This window comes from Ylistrum balloti, unplaced genomic scaffold, assembly GCF_031769215.1.
Source record: "Ylistrum balloti isolate Yb309-2 unplaced genomic scaffold, AGI_CSIRO_Ybal_v1 Utg370416, whole genome shotgun sequence".
Lineage (NCBI taxonomy): Eukaryota > Metazoa > Mollusca > Bivalvia > Pectinida > Pectinidae > Ylistrum > Ylistrum balloti.
In genome coordinates, this window is record NW_026782282.1 from 2,020,970 (window position 1) to 2,046,202 (window position 25,233).

Consider the following 25,233-nt stretch of genomic DNA (forward strand, 5'->3'; position numbering starts at 1 on the left):
TCCTATGGCAAACTATTGTACTCAAGTAAATGAAATAGGTTTTTGGCCTATATTGCCAGACTTTGGTTTTTCTGAATTATTTTGTGTTTTTTACGAGACTTGTTCCTATGGCAAATTATTGGGATGACAAGACATGAAATTTAGTCGCATTCCTGCTGTAAAATATAACATTTGTTTTTACATTTATTGATACATGAGGTGTCAAGAGCTCTTATAATTTCTCCTGGTGAAAATGGCCTGAAAATAACTTTTGTTGGGAAAAAATTTTAACATTCAAATGCTCGAGGTAATACGAATCAGATTTAATTATTCAGACTCTGATGAATTCAGATTTTTCTATTGTCAACTTCAGGCCATCAAAACAAAGGAAAGTGCAATTTGAGGTGTATATAAGTTTGGAATAATATATATACAAGGAGTGAATCAACATAGATATGTTGTGAGTGTTGACGACCATTTCAGCAGGTGGACGTTACAGATAAATGTTTATACCTTGGGGACAGCCATCAAATTGGGCGAGTCGGTGAGGTTGTCTCCAGATTGAAGATATATCATTGTCCACTCAAAACAAATTTGTCTCATTTAGATATCTTATTCAAACATAAAAAACCAGGGAAGTATAATAGGTGATAAAACTTGGTAGAGTTTGGAAAAGAAAAATTCAGAACAATTTGTCCTTATAAAACATTTTCTTTACTTATAAAAAACACACCCTGAATAAGCAATAAGCCCAATGGACAACACATTAGCTCTTACAGAAATTTTTTGGGTTGACTTTTTACAGGACAACGAAATAACATTGGTTAACTAAATTTTGCTGAATAGCTATTTTTAGGCTTATTACCGAGCATGGACTTATTGGCGGACAAAATTACTAAGCTACGTAATGGACTATGCAATGATTTATATGGATAATTTCTGTCTTGGTCTTAAGCTAAAATTTCAGTTGGTCTACCTTTTTTGATCTTGTCTATTTATATATTTAATTAGAGTGATGTTGTGAATCAGAAGGAATCTGGTTTCTCAGAATCAGATTAGAAATTGTAAATATTATTTACAGAGAATCCGCTGAAATTGTCGATATCAGATCCAATTTAATTTGACATACAATAATTATGACATGATGCTGCAATGATCTGAATCATCACAGTAGATTTAATTTGGTGTAAGAAATACCTTGAAGTGACAATGCAGACTTGTAATGAATACGAATTCAGATGAAAATGTTTGATATATGAACATCATATACCAAAAGCGAATTCAGTTGAAAAAAGAACTGATTAGACATTAAGATGTCATCAGTAGTTAATCAAAGAATGCTTTCATTTGAAAACTGTGAAGATGATATATGGGCTCGTCATTCCTATGACAGACAATATTTGTCTTTTGTGCTTCATGTTTAACATTTTTATGATTAAGACTTAATGCAAATTCATTTAGCACACAAACAGAAACTAGTATGTGAGTTGTGAAGTTTGGAATTCTGAACTTGACAAACATTTGTAACATTCAACAAAAACACCCAACTTTGCCCTCCAAAATGACATCAAGAGCTGACAATGTCATGAAATTTGTAAATCTTACATGCTCTTTCCCCTTCACTCCCTTTCTTATCAGAAACTCTTTTGTCTTGTAACATCTGTACCTTATCTGAACAATACATATTGAGAAACCTGCACATTTCTTTTTGAAGCCAATTTTGAAATTATTAATTTATTAAGAATTTTTCCTAAAATTTAAAACTTTCTTGAGAATCATGTTTTATAACACTTCTTAGATTTAATGCTCTATGGTATTGGTAAAATGTCTGAAATCTAAGTGTTGATACTAAGTTTTCTAATTGTGGTAGTATATTATGATAAAGGAAGGATGACAGATGAAGGGGAGTGGCAGTATATTTTGACCTCAGCAATCTAATGGAGCGGTCAGTAGCTCCTGTCACATAATAAATGACAAAGGCTGGGGCTTCCCTTGTTATAGCCAACACACTCTTTATGAGCATAACAGGCATCGTCCACTGGTGTCAAGGTGACACAACTGAAGTGGTAGAACTCATGTAGTGGTCATGCAGTCCTGATGGTCAATGATTTATAATACATAAATGCATTTGTTGCACTGGTCAACTTTTAAAAGGCAGATTTTTTTTTTTTTTTTTAGGTGGGGGAGGGAGGGGTTACTTGATTGTTGTGACAATCACTTTTCATAAAAGCCAATTTATGATCTGTAGAAATTATGGTAAAGATTTTTGCTTTAGATTGATCCTCTAGATACTATCTGTTAGATCATTTGATTTTCCTATGATGAACATTTGACCGTTGTGTATTATGCTTGTCTCTCAGGCCAGTTGGCAATTAATCAATGGCCGATGGTCAAGTGATTAGTTGAGCGGTCAATACCTTGGGCAGGTGACCTTATCAGATCACACTCTATGACATATGATGGATAATCAAGGACAATTACTCTGTCTGTAGTTCCTATCATAAAATAATTAGGTCAAGTGTATAGATTGTGGAAATTGTTTTTTGTTTACCAACTTTCAACATTTGTGTAAGGTACATGTTAATACAGTTGTTACCTGTAGCAGTGTAAATTCTCCCCAAAGGGTACATATGTTACACCTGTATTTGGACAGCTCAAGCATATGACTGAATTAATCTAGTGGTTAAATGTCAAGGACATTTATGAAGGTCAAAATAAAGTTGGCTGATGATAGAAACAACAGCAGTCTTTGTCCATTATACATTGCAGACATCAATTTCAGAGATTGTGAATCTAGAATTCAAGGTCCTAGATTACAATACAATGCTTTCACTACGAAGGTTTTCGATTATACACAGTTATAAGTTTTAAACAGGTTTGCTTCAAGAATTGCAAAAATAGTTATAAGTATATATACCACTGCATGAAAAAACTACTTATCTAGAACCTATCTGTCCACATTTATCTGTTCAGTTGTTTTCTCTATACAGACAGATCCTTAAGTCATAAACATCATGAATATTCATTAATCTGATTAAATTCATATGCCTCATAAATATTCATTACCCTGATTCAGTTTTGTTATTGGCATTTTGATGTTTAAACTTTGGCAGTGTTAGGGAGACGTACATGACTTCGCATAAAGCTTTACATAAATTCAAGGAAAAGTTTATCTCAGCCTTTAAGGTTATTTTGTACTTTTATATAACAAAATATTATATGTTTGTTTTCTATATGGATTTCAAAATTGTAAAAAGAAAGAGTTTATAATCAGTAATTTGATGGACCGGTAAGATTGAGATTGCAGAGGCTATTAAAGAAAGAAAAACATCTGGAAAAAGCTGTGCATTATATCTTTTAAAATAAAGATACAAGAAATTCAAGATTTCACTATTTTGAAACTATCCTAAATAAAAACAACAGACTGACAAAGAATGCTATTCAGTATTGCTGGTATTTGGGCCTATAGCAAAGTGATATTGATCTTTATGACATATAATATAAAGCTATCTCTAGGCAATGACCGAATACTAAATTCAGGACAGGATGTTACGATACTTAACAGACTAGTCAACATATGTATATCGGTTAATTTGTTTTGTTTCTTTTGTCATGTACAAAATTATTTATAATTCATATACATGTCCTTCCATTTTACTGATATCTTTATAAAAGATTTTTGAAAGATTACTCAAGGGAAAGAGGATTCATTGTTCTCTCCTCTCTGTCTGTAGGTTTTTCAAGAAACACAGAGTGCAAGATTTCATTTTCCAAACAAGGAAATTCATTTTCGAGCTAATGTAATGTCAATATACTTGGCAGCTTGTTATTTACGTAGCGACAAGGAAAAAATAACTTTGTCTCATCTTTCTGGTGATGGATTACAGACAAGGCAGAATTAAAAAGCAAATTAGAATTTAAAACTTTCAATTTCCTTCTTAATTTGTTAAATAAACTACGAAAAAAATCCTTATTATTTGAAAATTATAAAGTTATAATGAGGACGGGACCTGATAGGCATTGGATCATAGAAGTTTTAATTTGATAGGTAATTGCCCTATTAGTTAAATGGTGTATTTATAGTGGTAATTTTAGATCATTTTTAGCCAGTAAAGTAAATTTAAAGAAAGATTGATGACTTGAATTAAGAACGGCACGTTACCTATTGATCTGAATTTCAATAAAATGTATGACAACGTAATGTTTTTACATTCAGGGTAACACATGTTCTGGTGTTTCATCCATCCTAGTGTTTTAGTATTAACACCCAGTAATAGTCATGTGTAATTATCAACAACAGCTGTAGGTCATAATCGTCATAATTCAGGTGAAATTTTATCTACCATGTAACAGTATCATAAGATGGATGTCAAAATTGATGTTTATTGATGGGGTCGCTCTAGTATATACATTACAACAGAATTACACAAAGGAATACAAACAATTTTCAGGTATGTCATTTATATATTTTTTACAAACAAAAGAGGCTAAAAGATGGAAAATGTTTAAAATAAGTTGAAACAACTACTTAAAGGATTGAAAGGAAAATGTTGCCGTTTATGTAAATTTTGGTGATATTTGTATTGTTTACTTTTTACTGCATCAATACCTAACACAGATAAGTAACCAAATTGTACCATAGGTTTCAGATATGTGACTGTACACTGCTGCCATATGTTCATTTCCTTGTCTGACTAAGTAGTGTCCATCATAACCATGAATATGTGGTCAGCACAACTGACCAGTCTATGATCAGTTGACATTTGCCGGACATTTGGCGGGTCAGGATATAAAAATCATGTAGTTGGACCTTAGTGATCATTGAAGCAAGACATTAATTGTCATGGTTTATGAGTAACCAATCATTTAATTTCCCACTATTTACACGTAAACTTGTCAGACTGGGCTATTCTCTCTATCTGATAGGGACGACATTATTTTTCTCCTATTTATGATTTTTGAAGTCAGAATTAGTTCACATTGCTTCTTGTTCAACTGTAATTAATTCATCATCTAAGCTATTTCATTCAAGTATCATATTTCAAAACTTTGCCTCAAATTTTCACTGTTATAGATTCACTGATTACATTATTAGTATTCTGACAATTAACCAGCAATATATACAGAGGATATTTTTGGTCTTAGTAAGTAACAACTTGTTTCCGACATAGGTTGTCTGTTTCGCATCATAAAGCTAGGAATCCTCAATTGACTCCAGAAATTGTAACCTGTTATATTATTTATAATGTTTGAAACAGCTCTGTGATGGTAATAATAGTCAAAGCCAAATAATGTCTTACTTTAGGCCAGTTTTCTCCATATCCTGGTGATGGCCAATATTGCAGATCAAATTCTTGAGTCGATAGTAGATATCACGAAATCATTCTTGATGTTGTGCTGTGTAAATGAAGTGCTTCCCTTCCCTAGTATTAAACGCTTAAACTGAGTCTATTGTTGGATCCACTCAAATCAACTACCGCAAAGTCCAAGAATACATCAAGATAGCTGATTTGTCTTCAGTCATTGGATTGAATTTTAAGAAATTTCAAATATGATGTTAGATAATATTTTTTAATCAATTTGTTTTTACCAAAGTCATAAAACTTATTTTTCTATTTATTTTTTTAAGGAAAGACAGACAAAAGCAATGGCAGCCATTGCCAACCTGGAGATCCCAGGAGAACTTGCCTATGTTTATAGTAAACTGGACGGTAAGTTAACTTGTCCTATTTGATAACTTTGCTTGACTGCTGATAATAGATGACTTATCAATGAACACTTGGTGTTAAGCTCTTAGTTCAGTCTTTAATACAACAGAAAACCAAAAGTTTGTTTGATTGTTTGTCTGATATTTCAGTATTTTTCTGTTCTAAATGCTCAACTCAGACTCATGTGGATGTGAATAGATACATTACATCCCAACCCATTCTCTGCGGACATCCCAGAAATCTAGATTACCATCAGACCCGTGCAGTTGTCTAGTTAGTGTTCTTCTGCCAACACGATCTATAGAACAAAAAAATAAATATTTGGTCATGTTGTCATGTAGTAAACTTCGAATCTCTTAAAGTGAGTTTGCTTGAATAGTTTCTGCAATGAGGGAAGTGATATCTGTTAGCATTTTACCTAGTTTGACATGGCAGATGTCACTGAGGAAGAAAATGCTTACTCTTGCTTGACACATGGTCTTCTTTTCGTGTCTACTTTTTCAATTATCTGCATTCTTTTGTAGGTTTGTTTTGACTTTAATGTAAGATTTTATCGACATGTCGTTTTCTTTATGTCTATTGGAAAAAAACCCAAACAAACTAATAAAAAAAAGGGGGTCCACTATTTAGTTAGATCCTACAGAAAGTTAGTTTCAGTCAATATTTTGATTGTACACATATTTGTATATTTGCACAGGGTATTTATTTAAGCCACTTAGCACTATCAATATATTTCACAAGCTGAATAGGTCCAGTCTGTAAGAACATGCTTTGTACTTGTAACACATATTGAGTAAAAATATTTGTTTAGATTTGTTCGTTATCTGTATATGGATGCTTCTTCAGTAAACAAATAACCATTACATAATGCTTTCTGTTACAGCTTTCGTCTTTAGAGAAGACTTATAGTGAACAAAATTACATATTAGCTGCGAAACTAAACAGTCGTTTATTTTATACAACACACACACACATACACACACACACTCACACACACACACACACACACACACACACACACACACACACACACACACACACACGCACACACACGTGTATATAAAGGTGTGAAAATTCAAATGTTAATGATTTACAAATATTTACACGTAGTTTTCCAAAGAAAGAAGAATGTTTATGAAATAAGCATAGAAATGATATCAAAGACAGCAAGAGACAACAGTAACAAATCACATTAAAAATTGTGAGGAGATGAAAAATAAAGATATGAAACATATTTACACTGATGTAACATGTTGCAATGTTTTCAGACTGGCAGTCAGTACACACGGAGCGACATATTGGCCAGGTATCAGGACCGGTCACACATATGGATCAGAAGTATCAGCTCCCAACGGACGTTGATTCCCATGCATTCAGCAAATTTGCCAATGTTTATTTCAGGGTAAGTTGAATTGATGGCACTGACTTCTTAAAAACTGAATCCAACAAAATGTCTTCATCTCCCTAAGATGTTTATGGTGGGTTTCACAAAAAATTAGGTCAAGTGGCAAATATTTCCATTGAAGTATGATGTCATTTTTATTCCCAGCTGAGCTGTAGATTGTTACAAAACTTATAAATGATGAGAAAATAATCTTGATAGTTATCAGATCAGTGTGGATATCTTCATCAACTCTAACTAGCTAATGTTATACACAATTTTCCAGTCCTGCAAGTTGTCCTTAATTACATTTACTTCATACAAGCATATAGTGATTTATAATGAACTGATTCTGTCCAATTTAAGTTTCCGTATCTAGTAATCCATGGATATCACATTTGAGAGTTTGAAAATGAAGAACTGTTCCTTTCTCAGATGTACAGAAATTAAACCAAAAACCTCTTAATGAAATATTCATATGTCATACACATATTTGGAAAAAGATTGGGAAATACACTGATTCTGATAAGATATCTAGTAATCCATGGATATCGCCTTTGAGAGTTTGAAAATTAAGAGCAGATATACTGAAAGTATACTAGACCCTCTTTATAAAAGATTCAGGAATTCCTTTTCAAATGAAATTCGTATCAATACCAGGTATTTATTGGGGGGGATGGGGAATGGAAAAAGCTGTGCTCATATCAGATTTGTCTTTCATCATTAAAATGATGGTTCCAGACTCCTATCCATCCAGTAAGTATATATGTAATAAGTAGAATCTCTGGTTTAGGGTCAAACAATTACACAGTTTACTTTGTAATGCATGTGATTAACTGATATTTATCTGAATGTTTGCTCGTTTAGAAAAGTAGAAAAATATTTATATATGAATATTTTATGTACTCTTATGAAACTGGTGTCGCGGACAACATACATGCATTTTTGGAGTAAACAATTTTTGCATGATCACTAGATTTCAATACTTCCAAGTGATTGAATTTTTAGCAAGACATTTGTCTCACCTCTTATCAATGTTAGGAACATTTCAACGTGATTCAGGAAACAACTCTCACTGATGGTTATAGATTGGATTTTAAAATGCCAATCTAGATAAATTCTGGAAAGCACATGTCCAGAAATCTAACCCCTTCAAACTCTACTAAAATTAAACATTTAGATTTTTTTTCTCTTTTTTTAAGTAAACTAGATTTTCAGTTTCTGAAAATTGCTGAATGAGCTCCCTATTTCATTTCAGTTATCAATTTCTAAGCATCAGTATACTGCATGAATGAATGTTTGCATGTTGGTGATTTTCAGAATCCCGATTGGGGTGTGCTTATGACGCCTATAAAGGCGGGGCTCACACAACTTCAGGGGGAGGACCTCAACAATAGGGCTGTGTCTGTCTTCAAAATGGTGGGTATCGTGTGATGTGAATGTGTTATAAAACTAACATACATTAAGAAGGTATCTAGGTATAAATATGTGCTATTTTTAACATACTATAACCATGTTAGGAGTTAAGGATGTTTGCTACAGGTTATACCCTTGATCTGTGTTGTGATGTATATGCTATACATGTGATTGGTGTTTTTGTTAAAGCTATATGCTACCTTACTCATTAAGCTTGTGTTTTTTGTTAGAGTTAAGGATATATGCTACCTGACATGTTATACCTGTGATTGGGTTGGAGTTAATGCTATTTTTTTACCTACACATTATACCCATAACTTGTGTCAGAATTAAGGTTGTAAGCTAATTCCCACATCTTTATCCTTAATTTGTATTTGGGTAATTTAAAGTTATATGCTACCTCATACATAATATTTTATTTTATTGTTTTTGTTAAGGCTGTATGCTACCTTACTCATACTTTATCTGATTATGTTTGTGTTAAGGCTGTATGCTACCTTACTCATACTTTATCTGATTATGTTTGTGTTAAGGCTGTATGTTACCTTACTCATACTTTATCTGATTATGTTTGTGTTAAGGCTGTATGCTACCTTACTCATACTTTATCTGATTATGTTTGTGTTAAGGCTGTATGCTACCTTACTCATACTTTATCTGATTATGTTTGTGTTAAGGCTGTATGCTACCTTACTCATACTTTATCTGATTATGTTTGTGTTAAGGCTGTATGCTACCTTACTCATACTTTATCTGATTATGTTTGTGTTAAGGCTGTATGCTACCTTACTCATACTTTATCTGATTATGTTTGTGTTAAGGCTGTATGCTACCTTACTCATACTTTATCTGATTATGTTTGTGTTAAGGCTGATTATGTTTGTGTTGCTACCTTACTCATACTTTATCTGATTATGTTTGTGTTAAGGCTGTATGCTACCTTACTCATACTTTATCTGATTATGTTTGTGTTAAGGCTGTATGCTACCTTACTCATACTTTATCTGATTATGTTTGTGTTAAGGCTGTATGCTACCTTACTCATACTTTATCTGATTATGTTTGTGTTAAGGCTGTATGCTACCTTACTCATACTTTATCTGATTATGTTTGTGTTAAGGCTGTATGCTACCTTACTCATACTTTATCTGATTATGTTTGTGTTAAGGCTGTATGCTACCTTACTCATACTTTATCTGATTATGTTTGTGTTAAGGCTGTATGCTACCTTACTCATACTTTATCTGATTATGTTTGTGTTAAGGCTGTATGCTACCTTACTCATACTTTATCTGATTATGTTTGTGTTAAGGCTGTATGCTACCTTACTCATACTTTATCTGATTATGTTTGTGTTAAGGCTGTATGCTACCTTACTCATACTTTATCTGATTATGTTTGTGTTAAGGCTGTATGCTACCTTACTCATTATACCTGTGATTTATGTTTGTGTTAAGGGCATAAGTACCTTATAATCATATCTGTTATCTATACTTGAGCATTGTCTCATTTAATCAATGCACCATGTTTGATGCAACAAGATTGCTCGCCATCCTGTAATGAAGACTGCTTGACTCATATCTATATGTTTTCGTTAAACAATATGTCTCATAATTTGGCTATTCTCCTGTTGTAACAAAGACATTCTATTTCTCCATTCAAAAGTTGAATTACTAGCTAATAAAGCAATATATCTTTAATTTTATTGGTGTAAAGGAAAATTTGTTCAATGATTTTGGCAGTTAATTGTCTATAAAGAAACATCCTGATAACTAAAATAAATTTATGATAAGGATACAAGTATTATTTTTAAAACCTCTTTGATATTGTTTGTGATTTTCTTAGGCAGGCTCCAATATCATAACTTGTTTGTGATGACAGTATTGTGTAGGTGCTGATATGTGATTCATTGTGTCATTTCAATTTCAAATTTTCTTATAGATACTTTTTATGTTTAAATAATCTTTTCACTTATAGATTTTGCGATATATGGGAGATCCCCACCTCAGTAAGAGGAGAGAAAAGGCAATGTCTGACTACATTGTACAGATGGTAAGAGGGAAACTGATGTATAGCCTCCTAAATATTTTTAAAGCATCTTTCTACGTTCTTTGTTTTTAAGACAATAATACATCTAACTTTCTTAATGCCTTGGCATGAAATTGAAAAATGAAATTGAAAAAAATAACAAACAAAATATAAAACTTTTAGAATGTATTCAATAAACTAGCTATATTTATCTAGCAGTAGGTCCTGGGTACTAACAGAAACTATTAAACTCGTGGAGGGGGAGTAAGCTTATCAAAGGACAATTAGATCGTATTTACCAGCACTCAGCAGAATAACAAAGATGTAGGTGGGATTATTATGGCACATAATCTTGTGATGATTTAAAGGTTTCTTATTATGAATTATCATTTTATTTCTATGAATAATTTTTGCGTTAAAATAGTAAGTTTGTACTTTCCAAATAATAACCTTACTGTTGTAAAATGTTTCTTAATAATATAACCTGTTTTGTGTTTGTGACACAGGGACTGAACCATGAAGGACTCCGTGATGAGATTTACTGTCAGGTGGCAAACCAGTGCTGGAACAACCAGGACCTAACTGCCATAGGACGATCCTGGTGTCTGATGGCTGCCTGCCTTAGTGCCTTCCCTCCGAGTGAAAAACTATTCAAATACCTACTCAAGTATGTACATTGTGCTAAAATGCCATCAGGCTTTTCTTCCTCAACTCAAGTATGTACATTGTGCTAAAATGCCATCAGGCTTTTCTTTCTCATCTCAAGTATGTACATTGTGCTAAAATGCCATCAGGCTTTTCTTCCTCAACTCAAGTATGTACATTGTGCTAAAATGCCATCAGGCTTTTCTTCTTCAACTAGTAGCAGGCAGAGTTATTCGGTTGGAAAACTTGTAGAATCTTTCATAAAGGCAGAGACTGTTTAAAGACAGGTGTAGGATTGATGAGATTGATCACAAAGCTTTGCTCAACAACACCCTACCCCCTCAGTATTGTTAATGTACTTTTGGTGGAGTAGTTTGCTTGGATGTTTCCATATCATTTTGCTTGAACTGTTTTAATAGGTTTGTTTCGGACGTTGGCTACAATGGCCATAAGATTACATGTCAACACAAGGCACTGCAGTGTGCCAACATCCAACCCCAGTTAAGCCGCAGTTATCCCCCCTGTTTGCTGGAATGGCATGCCATTCAACAATTTACTAACATGGCTCTACCTGTCCGCTTCGCTGATGGTATGTATATCTTAAGGACATGTAAAGAATCTGATGGATGTTGTATTAAAATTTGAAGTGAATTTGATGATTATTTGAAGAGATATTGATTAAAATGTCATTAATTGGGTTAGAACATGGTTTAAGTTCTGACATAATGAAAAAAATAGAAATAATAAAGAAAGGTAGTGGATTTACAACAAGCGCTCTTTCCAAGAATAGAGGGGCTGTGACTTTCTGTTCCTGAAAATTCAGGGAAAAAAATCTTTTGTAAAAATGTAAACTTTTTGTATATGTAACTTTACTTTGATGCAGGTGTTAAAATGTACGGACCTGTTGAGTCTTGGACGTCAGGAGAAATCTTCACAAGTCATCTTGTCAGCAGTCGGTAAGTCTAACACTCTGAATTTTCCAGTCTGACTGTTAGATATCCGTCTAATAAGTCCGGTTCACCTGGATTTATTAAACATTTGTTCAAAATGTCCATTTTATCTGGATTAATTAGCTGCAAAATTTGATTGAGACTTGTGACAGTAAACTAGCTTTGTAAAAGCCAATATCATGTGTATTTAAACTTGTCTGTAGTCATCAAAAGTAACTTACACAACTAAATGGATTGATAGACTTGGGTAACAGTAAAGTCAGGGTTTTAAACAAAGGAGCCATTTTTTATGGTATAAGCGGTAGTGTATCTTTCAAACAGGTGCATCAGGGACAGGTTTTACAGAAGTATGTATTTAATTACAGAGCGTAACCTCTTATCCTTAATTTTCTGTAATCTAAACCTGTTGAAGGAACATTCAACAAGGTCCAACCAAAACAATAGGTATTTCACCTGTCTAGAAGGAAAAAACCTGTATTCTAGGTGTGATGTTACTTTCTTAGCTGTTCATTTTAGACAGGTTTCAATGTACAAGACCTAAATCCTCTTGACACTTCCTTTAACAGGGGCCTGAAGGAAAACAAGTACGGTTGGACAGTGGTGCTACAGGAGGAAACAGATTTCTTTGAGTTGATGGGGTATGACTATGTCCTTGACCTTATGAGTGAGATGGAGATTCCGCCAGGGTTTCCCTCAAAGCCTGCTTACTTCCTGGTGTCACGAGATAAGATGCGAGAGCCAGTTGGGGCTGTAAATCGTCTTTATAAGGACTCGTAAGTTTCATATATCCTTATCAGTCATGAGATTTGTAACATATCATTGCAGGTCGAAAGTCGTGTGACCTAAAATCTTCATTTGAAAATTTCTTATTCTATTTGATGTGAAAATTTAATCTTTCATTTTGTTACTAAATAATTCAGTTTTACCTGGTAATGTTACTTTACCATATATGGCAATGTTCCCTAATCGTTACTGATGATATGTATAGGACTTTGATCAGGTTCCTGAAGTACAGGTATAGTTTGTACTATTTATAGTATTTAAATCAAATTCATTTATACCAAATATAGTGGTAGTATTACAATATTTTTACCAGCAATGTTAGCACTTTCACACTTTTACCAAATATGGCTTCAGTTTTACACTGTCGGTAATAATTTTTTTTTATTACAACAGTCCACATAATGTTGACAAGGATAGATATATGGTGCTAGTAGGCAAACTGCCAGAGTTACTAAAAGTTGAGGCATCGCGTCTGGAAAACCGAACTTTCACACCTCGCACAAAAGAGAATGAAGACCAGAAGAAAATAGAATTCTCAATGACAAGTGCTCTCAACAGGCGTCCAACAGAGATCATGATGGATGGACTTTCTCCTAATTCTGTACTGAATTTGCGCTACACAAAACGGAAAGCTCCAGGACCACCATCGGTCACAAGTAACGGCCATAATGGCCATGTGACAAATGGTCTTAGCAATGGGGACATAACTCCAATCTTAGAGGACGAAAGTGCTGCTCACGGATTGGCGGGATCTAAGTTAAATCAACGGTACAATAATGGATTATCTAATGGAACACCTCGTGTACAAGATTTAAGTTCGACATCCAAACTAAACGCTAGATATGTAAAGTCATCTGCAGTGTCAAAGAGGATGAAAAATGGTGCGGCTGATCGCATTTCAAGAAGAGATCGTGGTTTTGAGAAAATGTCCGCATCATCAGATAATATGTCAGTGGGGACTGGACAAGAGTCCGATTGGTCTCACTGGGTGGAAGATGTGTTCAATAGTGCGCTCAATGAGCATGTTGATACATTGAGTGACGCACGGTCAATGGAAAATCGACTGAAGGGTGGAGGGAAAGGCGTTCCTGGACCAGGGATGCAGCCTCCACCAGCACCTCCTGTGTCACTCCCACTCATGAGCAATGTCAATGTTCTCCCAGCAGGGGGAGCCACTGGGCTTGGATCTACACCATCCACAGCACAAGGAAGCACAGGTAAGGGGGATAACTCTTAACCTGTAACTGTCAAGTTCTGGGAAAACTGCAAAACATTTCTTGATTCTTTACATTAGACATGAGGGTAAGTGGTTTCATTGATCATTGGACATCGTCCTTTCTCAATTTTGTTAACACTATTACAGATAGGTTTGAAAAATGCAAGATGACTGTTATGGATTTAAAAATTCAAAACTTGTTGAAGATTTCTCAAATTTTAGATTTAAGCTACATTCGGTTGCAAATGTTCATTATTACCTTGGGATATATTTGGACATATACATGGTTGTCATTAGACAATCTAGAATGCTTATATTTTTAATAGCTGATACTTTGAATGTTCTATACTTTGTCATGATACATTTTGTACTTGTGGTGCATATCAATATTTTGAACAAATTACTATTCCTCAGAAAGTAATGAAATGAGTTTTGTCTTATGTCACCTTTAATTTTCTGTTATTTTCTGTTGTATGTTATAGAGTTTGGGATTCAATCTGTCATACACACATTTCACACATCTTTTGGTTTTTATAAGTATTCTGATTTCTTGTTTGTATTATGACAGACACTCTGATGCAGCAGATTCAACAACAGCTGGCAGTTCAGCAGCTGGCTCAACAGCAGGCACAGCAGCAAGCGTTAATGCAAGCCTACCTGAATCAGATGGTATCATGTCTTAATAATTCTGAATTTTGTTTTGATGCACCAGACACTTCATTCTCAATTTATGCAATTCTTTTTGTTTGTTATTTGGAAACAGTTTTGATAGAATTGATAATTCAAGATTTTTTTTTTTTTGCAATTTCTAATCATATTTTTCTGACTCTTTTCCCAATAAACCTGATTTAAAAATTGAAAAACTATGACCAAATTGTATTCTCTACAGTTGAATTGGAATGAAATTTTTTTCTGGCAAGCGATTATACATGATCCATACAAATTTACACACAGAATTCATTCTTTCTCTTCCCGCAAAAGTCTTGGAATTTAGTGTCAGCCCTGGAAAGTCTTGGAATATAGCATTAACATCTTGAAAATTTTGTCAATTGATGTCATTGGTGTTTAAAAAGCACACAATGAGAATTCATTCGCAAAAGAAATTCTCCGTAGTGTTGCAAATAAACGAGGACTTTTATTTATTTATTTTTTTCAATTGTTATGTGCAAACTACAACTGCAATAATATGGTGGCTACCTGTGATCAAAGTGATAATGTTGAGAAAAAATTGTTAATCGCAACCCAGAAATTCATTGAGCATACTTTGATAACTGACCCTAAAAAGCCTTGGAAAAATTGTTGATCGACTTAACTGTCAGCAAAACCTTGAAAAGGTTTTGAAATTTGATGTTTTGAAGTAATACTTGCCAATATAAACTAGATGTAATGATATGAAAATGAAATATAATTTACAGGTAATCTTCACACAAAAAACATCAAAATTTTCTTTCAACATTATTAAATTTGTTCTTTCTTTTAGACCCAGATGCAGGCCCAAGCTCAAGCACAGGCCCAGGCTCAAATTCAAAACCAGGCAGCACGGCAACAGCAAGCTCTGCTTCAGTCAGCACAGCAACAGGGTCTTCAGCAGCATTTCTTACAGGCAGGGTTAGGGGGTGTCAATGGGTTACCAGGACTACCTGGGCTGGGGGCTACAAATGGGATGGTGCCAAACATTGTCAGCCCAAGCTCCAGCATGAACTCAGTGGGACAGTCCCCATTTGCAACTCCAAAAGAACAACCAGTGAATGGTTCAGTGACCTCCTCCTTTAGCACTACACAAACTGTGCCTGTAGCAGGCATTAATACAACTCAGACAAACGTAGGAGGTGTGCCAAAGAAAGTGTATAAGATAAGGACACAGTTTGAAGGTCGCACGGAGACTAACCAATTTCAACCGGCTGAGCATATACCACCTCTCATCACAGCAAATCATGATAAAAGTTTACATATCACAGAACAAAACTCAGAAAGTGAGAGCCATAAAGTTCGACAGATGGCGCTTCCCACAATTCCTCCACCACCTCCTCCTGCTTTCCAAGATCAGTCTGTGGTGAGTCCAAGAATGCCAGCCCTTCCTCCAGCTCCGCCTCCACCACCAACTGTTCCTCAGAATGTGGACACCTTTAATCGTGAGGACGGCACATTTACCTTTACAGATAAAAAGGGTCGTGCCAGAACTGTAAGAATTGGTCGTGTAGTGTGGCCTCCACCAGTAGAAAAAGAATCAAAGTCACGACCAAATGTGGGTAGGCTTGAAATTGATGAGAATGTTGCTAACTCAATTGAAGAGCAAGTTGGTGCACGCACGCAGCCAAAAAAACCAGCCCCAGCTCCTCCACCAAAGGTTTGTCTTCAAAGTCACTGATACTGAAATTTTCTTGTGTTTATTTGTTTAATGGTTTTTTGTATTGTGATTTGTCTAACTGACCACAGACATTTTAAGAAAATTGTATGTTACAGTCTTCTGCAGAGTTTATTTTTAGTTTTTTTTTCTTTATCGTTAGATGAAAACATTAAAAAAAAGGTTTTAACTGAAAAATCTTTGAAATTGAATTGAACCATCACATCATGACCAGAAAACTTTTGTTTTTTCTTTTTTAATCAAATTACCTTTACCACGTTTTTGTATTTCTATTAATAAGTGATTAGTATAAGTTAAAATAACTTGTTTCACAATTGTTGTAAAATTAATCAAGTTTATATGTTATTAATGCCAGAATTTTATGTTCTTCAGCATGAACCAGTCAAGTCAACTAAATCTCTCACAGAATCTGTTCATCTTGCCACTCTTCAACTGCTGGAGCAGAAACTTGGAGGCAAGAAAGAGACCCCACCTCCATGTAAGTATGCGCCAACTAGAGCTACCCCATGTGTATCAGTAGAGGCAGTGAAGAGGCATGTTTCTTTTACAAAAAAATAAAATTCTAAATCCAAATACTGACATTTTTCTGTTCAAATCTGCTGGAGTTGTATTCTATTGAATGGATTGACAGATTCTCCTTAATAAAATTTGACACTGGCGAAGAACAGTTCAGAAAAATAATTTCAGTGAGAATGTTTTTTGAAAGTTTGTGATCATATAGTCTGTTGATACGTATTACAGAGGTGTGGTAGTAAAAGCTGGATATGACAAAACATGTGATGTATATTAATAGGTTGTACAATATGTAGGAAATTGCCCCATGATAATCTTTTTACTGTATCTGACGGGACACTGTGGACTTCTTATACAAACTTTTATTGTTGACTTGTGTTTTGGAGACTTCATCATTTCATATGAAAAATATTGGGGTATAGACCAAATACAAATTGGAAAACCTACAAATCAATGAATTAATGCCACACACAGTTAGGGTTAAAGCATAATAATATGCTTGTCACTTTATGTGGTGTTCACAGATGTTTTGATTTCTACAGCTCCTCCACCACTACCCAAAACACTCCCCCCACCACCACCACCCCCTACGCAGCCAGTCCCGGAAACCAAAGTCATCGAAGTGGCGCCTCCTCCACAGAAAGAAAAGAAGATGAACATTGACTTCTCTTCTCTGGAGCGTGTGGTTTGTCGTCTCTACCCTCAGGGCAAGGAAAACTATCTCACTTACAGCGGTGTGCCCTGGTCACTGAATGTTCGCAAAGAGGTCAGTTGAGGTCATTCTCATCATATTTGAATATTGAACAGTTGAATGTTTTCTTATATGTCAAACATAAATCCAGTTCAAAGCTGTTTTCTGGTGAGGTATCGTCAGTTTTTGAAAATCATTACAGAATTACATTATTTTGTTTAAAACATACATGGAAAATAATTGAAGTACAATGCTAGAGTAAATATATCACATGTAAAAGAATGTTATCAGATTTTGAAGATTTACTCACCCTTATCAGCAAATGTATATCGGTTGTTTTCAGAAACAATACAATTTAAGGAGAACATAACTTTGTATCTATCTCAGAGCTGGGAACTCATTGCTTGTCTACTGACCTTCATTGCAATTATGAAATTAACAGAAAATGTAAATATTTACTAGAAAATGATAAAAAAAATTAAAGCAGAGAAACTTAATATATATAAGAGATCCTTGGCTTAAAACAAGTAAACAAAATGTAATAAGACATGTAGAAAAGTTGTTTATTCCTTGCCATCTCGTACACTATGTATGTCAGCCCTGGTACAGTTCACACTGGTCATTTGTCTGATGAAGGTGACTGTGTAGTCATCAAAATGTCATACTAAAATCTTCTACTGGTTATGTAATTAAGTACTTCTATTTTATTAACATTACCAACCTGAATTAAAGGTTCCAACACAAACTGTAATGATGTTTATACTTTTAGGTGTTTCATCCACGAGAACGGTTAGAGAACGTTTCAGCCCTACATGTCATCTTCTGCCAGGTGGTGGAAGACGTTTACAACCATGGCTGTATTCGCATCGGCAAAGATGAACGCATAAAGATGAGAGGCATGCTGGGTAAGAACATTTTGTTTTGATGTAGATGGTTGTTATTTCTATTCTTTGAAAATCTCACCGTTTCTTAAATATAAGCTCTAAAGCCAGTGTATGGTTGATAGTCTTATATCTCCAATAAGGGGATTTGTTGAGAAGATTTTAAAAGTTTTCTTTGCATAAAGTTTTGTGCAAAGTGTTGTAGATAACATTTATGATGTAAGAATTGCCTACAGATCTCTATTCTACAAAGATGAATTCTATGAATATGAAGCTTTCGTAAGGAATATCTGCAGTCATGGATTTAGGGTTAAAATCTTTGTTGATAGAGTAAGATCAAGGGGACAGTTTTCCATTTATAGGTTAAACTGAAGATCACAGGGACAGATTTCCATTTATAGGTTAAACTTAAGGTCATGGGGACAGATTTCTATTTATATGTTCAATTTTTTATTTTCCTGATGAAAATAAGATTTTTTTATGAAATTTAGCATTGAGTTTTAGAATTGCATTGATGTGTTTTTGTTTTCATTGACAGAGAACTATGGCATAAATAGAACAAATTACCAGACAGGTAATTTCTCGAACCAGGTGAAGAAGATTGTCGTGGATACAGCCAAGGAGTGGGGGGCATATTTCTCTCGCCTCTTCCCTGTTGCAGTAAGTTGATAACATGTATCATGATCAAGGCCTTTTAAGAGTCTTTGATGTCTTCCGTCTCCATACTTGTAAGCGGAGATTATCTTGCTTGTATAAGGAATAGTCTTAATATAGAACAATAGCTTAACATTTGTCAGTATTTCTTTAAAACTGCAATAAATATGGGTGGGCTTATTGTTGGATTGAAAATTGTATATATATTTATATAGCCAAGGTTTGATATTAAAATAAAACTATGACAATAAGCCTTGATGTTTATTTATTTTCAGGGCCAGACACAGAAAGGTACAATACGCTACATTGGCGTCAGTCATTCAGGAATCCACCTCATTGACCGTGAGAGGTCCATGGTCGAAGATAACCTGGAAGTACTAGAACACTTAAAGTTTGAGGACATCATTGATATCGTCATGCCAACCAAGGACACGGTCCAGATCAACCTCAAGGACAAATCCATGGTGTTCTATACAAATCGCGTAAGAAACTTTTAAAATTATTGAATCAGAAATTCTGCAGGTCCTATCCAAGAGATATCCTCTTTGTATATATTGTATAACAGATATCACTGTCAAAACACTTCTGGGTATCTTTGTATTTCAGTTTTCAGTGTTTGTTTTTCTTCTGATTTCCACTTTCAGTTTTGTTTTTTATACAAATAAAACAACAAATGAATAGAAGGCATTTTTTTGTTTGAAAAAAAATGTTTTTAGGTTTTGCTATTTCAAAACAATATTGTCTTGTTTTGGTTTTTATGTGAGAATTTTTCACCTTTTTTGCAGGCGTTACAATTGAAACAGATGATTGATATGTACCTGACTGAAAGTGATAAGGTATTGGATACATTTTTACTATCAATACTTTTGTTCCTAAATATGTCTCATAAAAAACTTGAAACAAATTGGTCTTCAAGAAAGAATAAAATTGAAGACTATTATAATAAAATAAAAAGTGAACTTGTGTGTTGATTTTTCTTATATTACCTTCCGTAAATGACGTGACTTTCTTCAATTCTGACAGGGAAACAAGTATGTGATAGCAGTAAAGGATTACATTACACGCGAATCCACACTACTCAGCTTTAAGCGCAGCGAGATCATCAAGCTGGTGGATGCTGAAATTCCATTAGAAGATGGTGTGTATCACATTCTCAGGGATTTCTTGTATGGAAAAGTGTTTGGCTGTTTTATCAAATCTGCAATTCAAATCTAAAAAATATGAAAATTTTTGTCCGATATGATTTTAGTTATTTTATCATTTTACTTTACAGGTTGGCTGTATGGTTCATTAAATGGTGTCCTCGGGTACTTCCCAGCAGAGTATGTAAAACCTCTTCAACGACATGAGGTTGAAAGGTCAGGAGGCATGAAGGTAACTATTGATGAGATGAATCTTGTATAATTAATGGAAATTTAGGAGGAATAGGGGGTGGGAGGAATTGCAAATCATAAATATGTAATGAAATAAGAAGATAATTAGATATGGTGCTAATAAATGCTGATAAATGCTTAATCATCTAAACTAGAAAAACTAGTACACTTGCATAGTCAGTAAACTATATGGTTTGTATACTTGGGTGTTTTTATTGAAAAGAGGTAAACTATTTCTGCATGGAAAATGATTGCGGATAATTTATTTGACTGAACTAATTGCAACAAACACGAATGACAAGTGCTTGCTAAAATGAAGGTATGAACTCTATAAGTTACATATGTCTGACCTTGTGGACCCTTGATAGCAAGGCTCGGTACTTGTAATCATATGTTTTGTTTTCTGTCTTGTAGGCCCAGCTGACCGAGCATGTTGTACACCGGATCATTCGCCCTCCTAGCAGAGTGAGTCATGTACTTCTGAGCAAACGTAAAAGTACATCAGCAAATAGTTACAAATGTTGATAAGATATTAAAGTAAATATTGATTTGGTCAAACTCAAATGAGTACAGATTATATACAGATCTCAGATATATTATAAGATGGTTTTATAAATTCTGTTAACTGGTTCTTTATATGATGTTTTTTGAAAAAAAGAATGGTGCAGAGTTTTCAAAATCTGTCATACATAATGTGTTACAGACGGACGGTCATACTGACAACAGAAGTGAGACTAGTCAGGGTACCGTCGTTCCAGACGGTAAATTCTCGATGATGGAATTTGCTGTCCTTCACTTCCGGGAGTCAGTCCAGAAGTATGTATTTTCAGTTGAACTCGGCTTTATAATGAGCCTTAATGCAATTTTTAACTATTGTTTTCAATTTTGGGTATTGTTTTACATAAGACTTACGTATATGGGAAATGAGCTTATGAATGTAAGTGTACGATATTTTTAAATTTTTTTTTTTTAAAGGAAGAATTTTGTTTTTCATTAATTCCTTTTTTTAAGCTATTTAACACTGAATACTTGAACTTGGTAGATCCTAGTGCATTTACATAAGTAGAGGCCACAAAATACCTGGACACCTTTGTAAATTACATGTTCAGTCTGAACTTTGTCTTGGAATCAAGGTCATATTTTACAAGATACAGCATGATTTGTTGATTTGTGAAGTTGTTTCTCATTTATTTGAAACTCATTTCTATTGGATACACAACACTACATTTATGTAGCATACATCTGTAATGCTAAATTTCTTCTGTATTTCATTAACAACAGGTTTGTGCATAAGCTTGATATCAGATTTGTTTACCAATGTTTTGAGGGGGAATGGGGGGGGGGGAGAGGATATGTAGCTGGGAGGGGATTCCTCTTTGCAGCATGAATTATGAAGGTCTGTATATGAACACTATCAACAGGGAAGGTAGCTTCCTAAACAGGTAATCCAATGAAAGATAATAGAAATTGTATTCACAAAACAGTGATAAGTATCAGTCACTCTGATCAGAGATAGAAACATCGTTTACTTTATGAATTTTGTTGCCAACATTTAGTGTTTAATTGGTATTGTTGCATTTTAAGGAAAAAAAAGAATGGCACCAATTCATTTTTTTTAACTATTAAGAGATTTGATTGATTTATCATCTGCTAAAATTTCTTTTCTGTTAGTCTTCAGATAGCATCAAATCTGAAACTTATTACATCAAACCATGTTTTGATACAAAAAAAATCTTACCTTTACAGACGAGAACTAAATAAACCATATAAGCAAGGTAATAAAACAAATGGTCATTTATACAGGTCAAAGTAGGGGGTCATTGGCAGTGAATGACCTCAGTGACCTTTGACCTTTGATTGCTGCACCAATCCTTCATTTTAAAGAGGAAATGCTATTTTTGTACTGCATGCTTACTGTATTATGTATTTATACTGCTGCTGTTGGAGATATACTGTGCTCTGTCAGAACTTGGATAGCATTTTTGTAATTCAGACTCATTCTTATTAAACTGTGCTGTAGAGGTATGAAATGATGGCAGACTTATGTAATTTTCCTTATTTTTTTTTTTAACAATATAATTAAAGTAAAATTTCACACATACATGTAAATAGTATTGCGGTCTGGAAGACAAAATGAATATTTTAAACAACTTTTCCTGGATTGAGATAAATGTATTTGGTATTACTTGAGATTTGTGGAATATTTTCTGCCATCGTTGAGTTACCCTAGCTTTCAGCTCATGCATGATGGCTGGTTATTCAAGAATCATTTTTTACATTTTATTTTTAGACATCATCCTTCATTGTTGGTTCACTTGGACACCATCAGATATCTGTTTACTGCCTGTTTGCTTGACTCAGCTTCAATGTTTAAGTCATATTAAGGTTAATTACAATGCCTTAAGGGATGATTAAGACCCATTAAATGCTTTAACACAGTGTTTGATTCCTAAATAGTATGCAGTAATTTAATGGCTTCTGTTTGTGTCCAAATTTTCATTTGAAAATCATTTGATTCATCTCCTATGTATACAGTTGTATTGTACCTGTGGCTGTAGCTGTCGTTTCCATGGTATATTGTTGTTATGCCTGCCGTCTGTTTATTTCAAGGTTTGAGATGGAAAGAGGAGAGGATGGTTCAATACGAGGAACAATCAAACATATAGAGAGCATCAAGCTTCGTAATCTGGACCAGCAAAAACTGCACCGCAGAGGTGACGGTCGCTAAGCTCCGCCCACTTATAATATCCTATAATCACAGTGGACTTTTGTGTCACTACACTCCACCCACTTGTAATACTTTGTGGTCATGGGCCTGGTGTGTCAATAAGCCCCACCCATTAATTTGCTGTAACTTATTATTAACATTGTCATTAGTTTTTTAATTACATAGACTAATTACCCACTGATTTATCTGAATCCTAAGCTCCACCCTCTAATCAGTCACACCCACACATTAACATCTCTCGACAGTTTAACACCATGGTCAGTGATTGTAGTCCATTTGTTGGTCTACAGACTGAGGGAAATTAGATTCATATTAGAATTTAAAAGTATGTCATATGTTTTCATACAAAGTGACTAAATACATAGATATTTATCTTCTACAAAAATAATGTTTTATTAAATCATCTGTCATGATCTTAATTTTAACAGTAAAATTTCTCCTAAAAATAAACAAGTAGGAACATTTTTTAAATGTCAGTGTGTTTTCATATTTTTGTCATAAAATTTAAATCCAGAAATACTGTTTTGGGTGAAAAATTTTATTTTAAAATATTGAAAATTTTAATCTGAACAATCCCTCAACCTCACCCCACACCCTAAATTAAACAAGTCCAATCACAACAATAACATATCTATATGTACTACGGAGTCAAGTAGAGACAGTTCTAATGGGATAAATGTTCATTATTGAAGCATGGCTTGTTTCTAGAGGTTGATCAAGTCCCTACCAAATTTGCCATAATTTCGTGTGCAAGGATCGAAGATTATAAATACTAACATCATCATTGTGCTGCATGATTGTTTCTAGGTACTAATATGGCTTGTACTGCTGTTGTACTAACACTGCTGATTTTAAACACTTGAACACTTGTGCACTTTTTTTGTTTTCTTTAGTCTTATAGCGAAAATCTTAATATTATTGTGTATGGCCTGGCAGTTTATTTTGATAAAAAACATATTTCGAATTCATTCTGGAGGTGATGTGAGAAGATATTTTAAAAACCTAGATATCTTATAGTGGTCCTTATTTTATGAACCCAAATTCTCAAAATGATTTTTTTTAAATGTGACAAAATGAATATCATTAAGATGATTACTGGCTATCTGTGATTACTAATCCAATGTACAGTATAAATTGAAGATTATCTGTAATGCATCAACATTGAATTGTTATAATAGGGAAGCCTCTTTTTCTGATACTGTTCTTATCTCATGCCTTAAACCAATCAACCTGTATCAGGTTTTTTGTTGCAACAGATACTTTATCATTGTCTTATAATAAGCACCCTTCTGTAAATCAGAGGTAATTTGTCACTCCCTGGACTTAATGTAGGATATATACAGAAATGTTGTACACAAAATAACCACAGCCAGCGAGATCGGTGAACTATATCTGAGATCTGATGTTACAGGTTCCGGTGAATGGTCATGGAAAGAGCAAGCAGATATGGTCAAGTGGACACGGGTCAGTGTTAACAAATATTAAAAAATAAGATAGTTAAAAAAGGAAAACCGATTTTTTGAAATAGTCATTAAATTCTTAAGATTTAGATTTATTTTTCTGATGTGCATTTGACTAGAAAATTGTGAAGTTTTTACATTACATCAAATCATATTCTTTTGACATAGTGGACTAGGGTGAGTAAATACACAGGTTGACTTTTATCCAATTTTTTTTTTTTTTTATCTTGAAATATTTTTTCTTGACTTCTTCTGTTTATTTACTACAATGGTTTCTTTATCAACATCAAGATTAGGAATTACAAGTTGTATATATATCGGGGATAATATTGACTATTATACCTCTCTTGTAATCTTTGTGAAAGCAGTACAGTATTTATAAGCTGTGAGCGGACACCATTCTTCAAACATAAAACACATCTCCAGAAGGAAACTGTGAATGTACAGTAGAGGAAATATCAA

At 34.0% G+C, this 25,233-nt stretch overlaps 1 protein-coding gene across 1 annotated transcript in view; it reads left to right on the plus strand.

Annotated features, from left to right (window-relative positions):
- The window catches only part of LOC132554555 (unconventional myosin-XV-like), a 62,087-nt gene that overhangs the window by 29,658 nt on the left and 7,196 nt on the right, over positions 1–25,233 (plus strand). The window contains exons 19-42 of the mRNA XM_060218880.1: positions 5,609–5,690; positions 6,956–7,089; positions 7,810–7,824; positions 8,389–8,487; positions 10,462–10,536; positions 11,019–11,179; positions 11,577–11,746; positions 12,041–12,113; positions 12,674–12,880; positions 13,284–14,107; positions 14,675–14,775; positions 15,587–16,453; positions 16,844–16,949; positions 17,527–17,750; positions 18,445–18,580; positions 19,095–19,216; positions 19,486–19,692; positions 19,996–20,046; positions 20,234–20,348; positions 20,484–20,584; positions 20,998–21,048; positions 21,287–21,399; positions 23,194–23,297; positions 24,723–24,775. Of these exons, the coding sequence (XP_060074863.1) occupies positions 5,609–5,690; positions 6,956–7,089; positions 7,810–7,824; positions 8,389–8,487; positions 10,462–10,536; positions 11,019–11,179; positions 11,577–11,746; positions 12,041–12,113; positions 12,674–12,880; positions 13,284–14,107; positions 14,675–14,775; positions 15,587–16,453; positions 16,844–16,949; positions 17,527–17,750; positions 18,445–18,580; positions 19,095–19,216; positions 19,486–19,692; positions 19,996–20,046; positions 20,234–20,348; positions 20,484–20,584; positions 20,998–21,048; positions 21,287–21,399; positions 23,194–23,297; positions 24,723–24,775 (4,191 nt within the window). The remainder of the gene's footprint in view (positions 1–5,608; positions 5,691–6,955; positions 7,090–7,809; positions 7,825–8,388; positions 8,488–10,461; positions 10,537–11,018; positions 11,180–11,576; positions 11,747–12,040; positions 12,114–12,673; positions 12,881–13,283; positions 14,108–14,674; positions 14,776–15,586; positions 16,454–16,843; positions 16,950–17,526; positions 17,751–18,444; positions 18,581–19,094; positions 19,217–19,485; positions 19,693–19,995; positions 20,047–20,233; positions 20,349–20,483; positions 20,585–20,997; positions 21,049–21,286; positions 21,400–23,193; positions 23,298–24,722; positions 24,776–25,233) is intronic.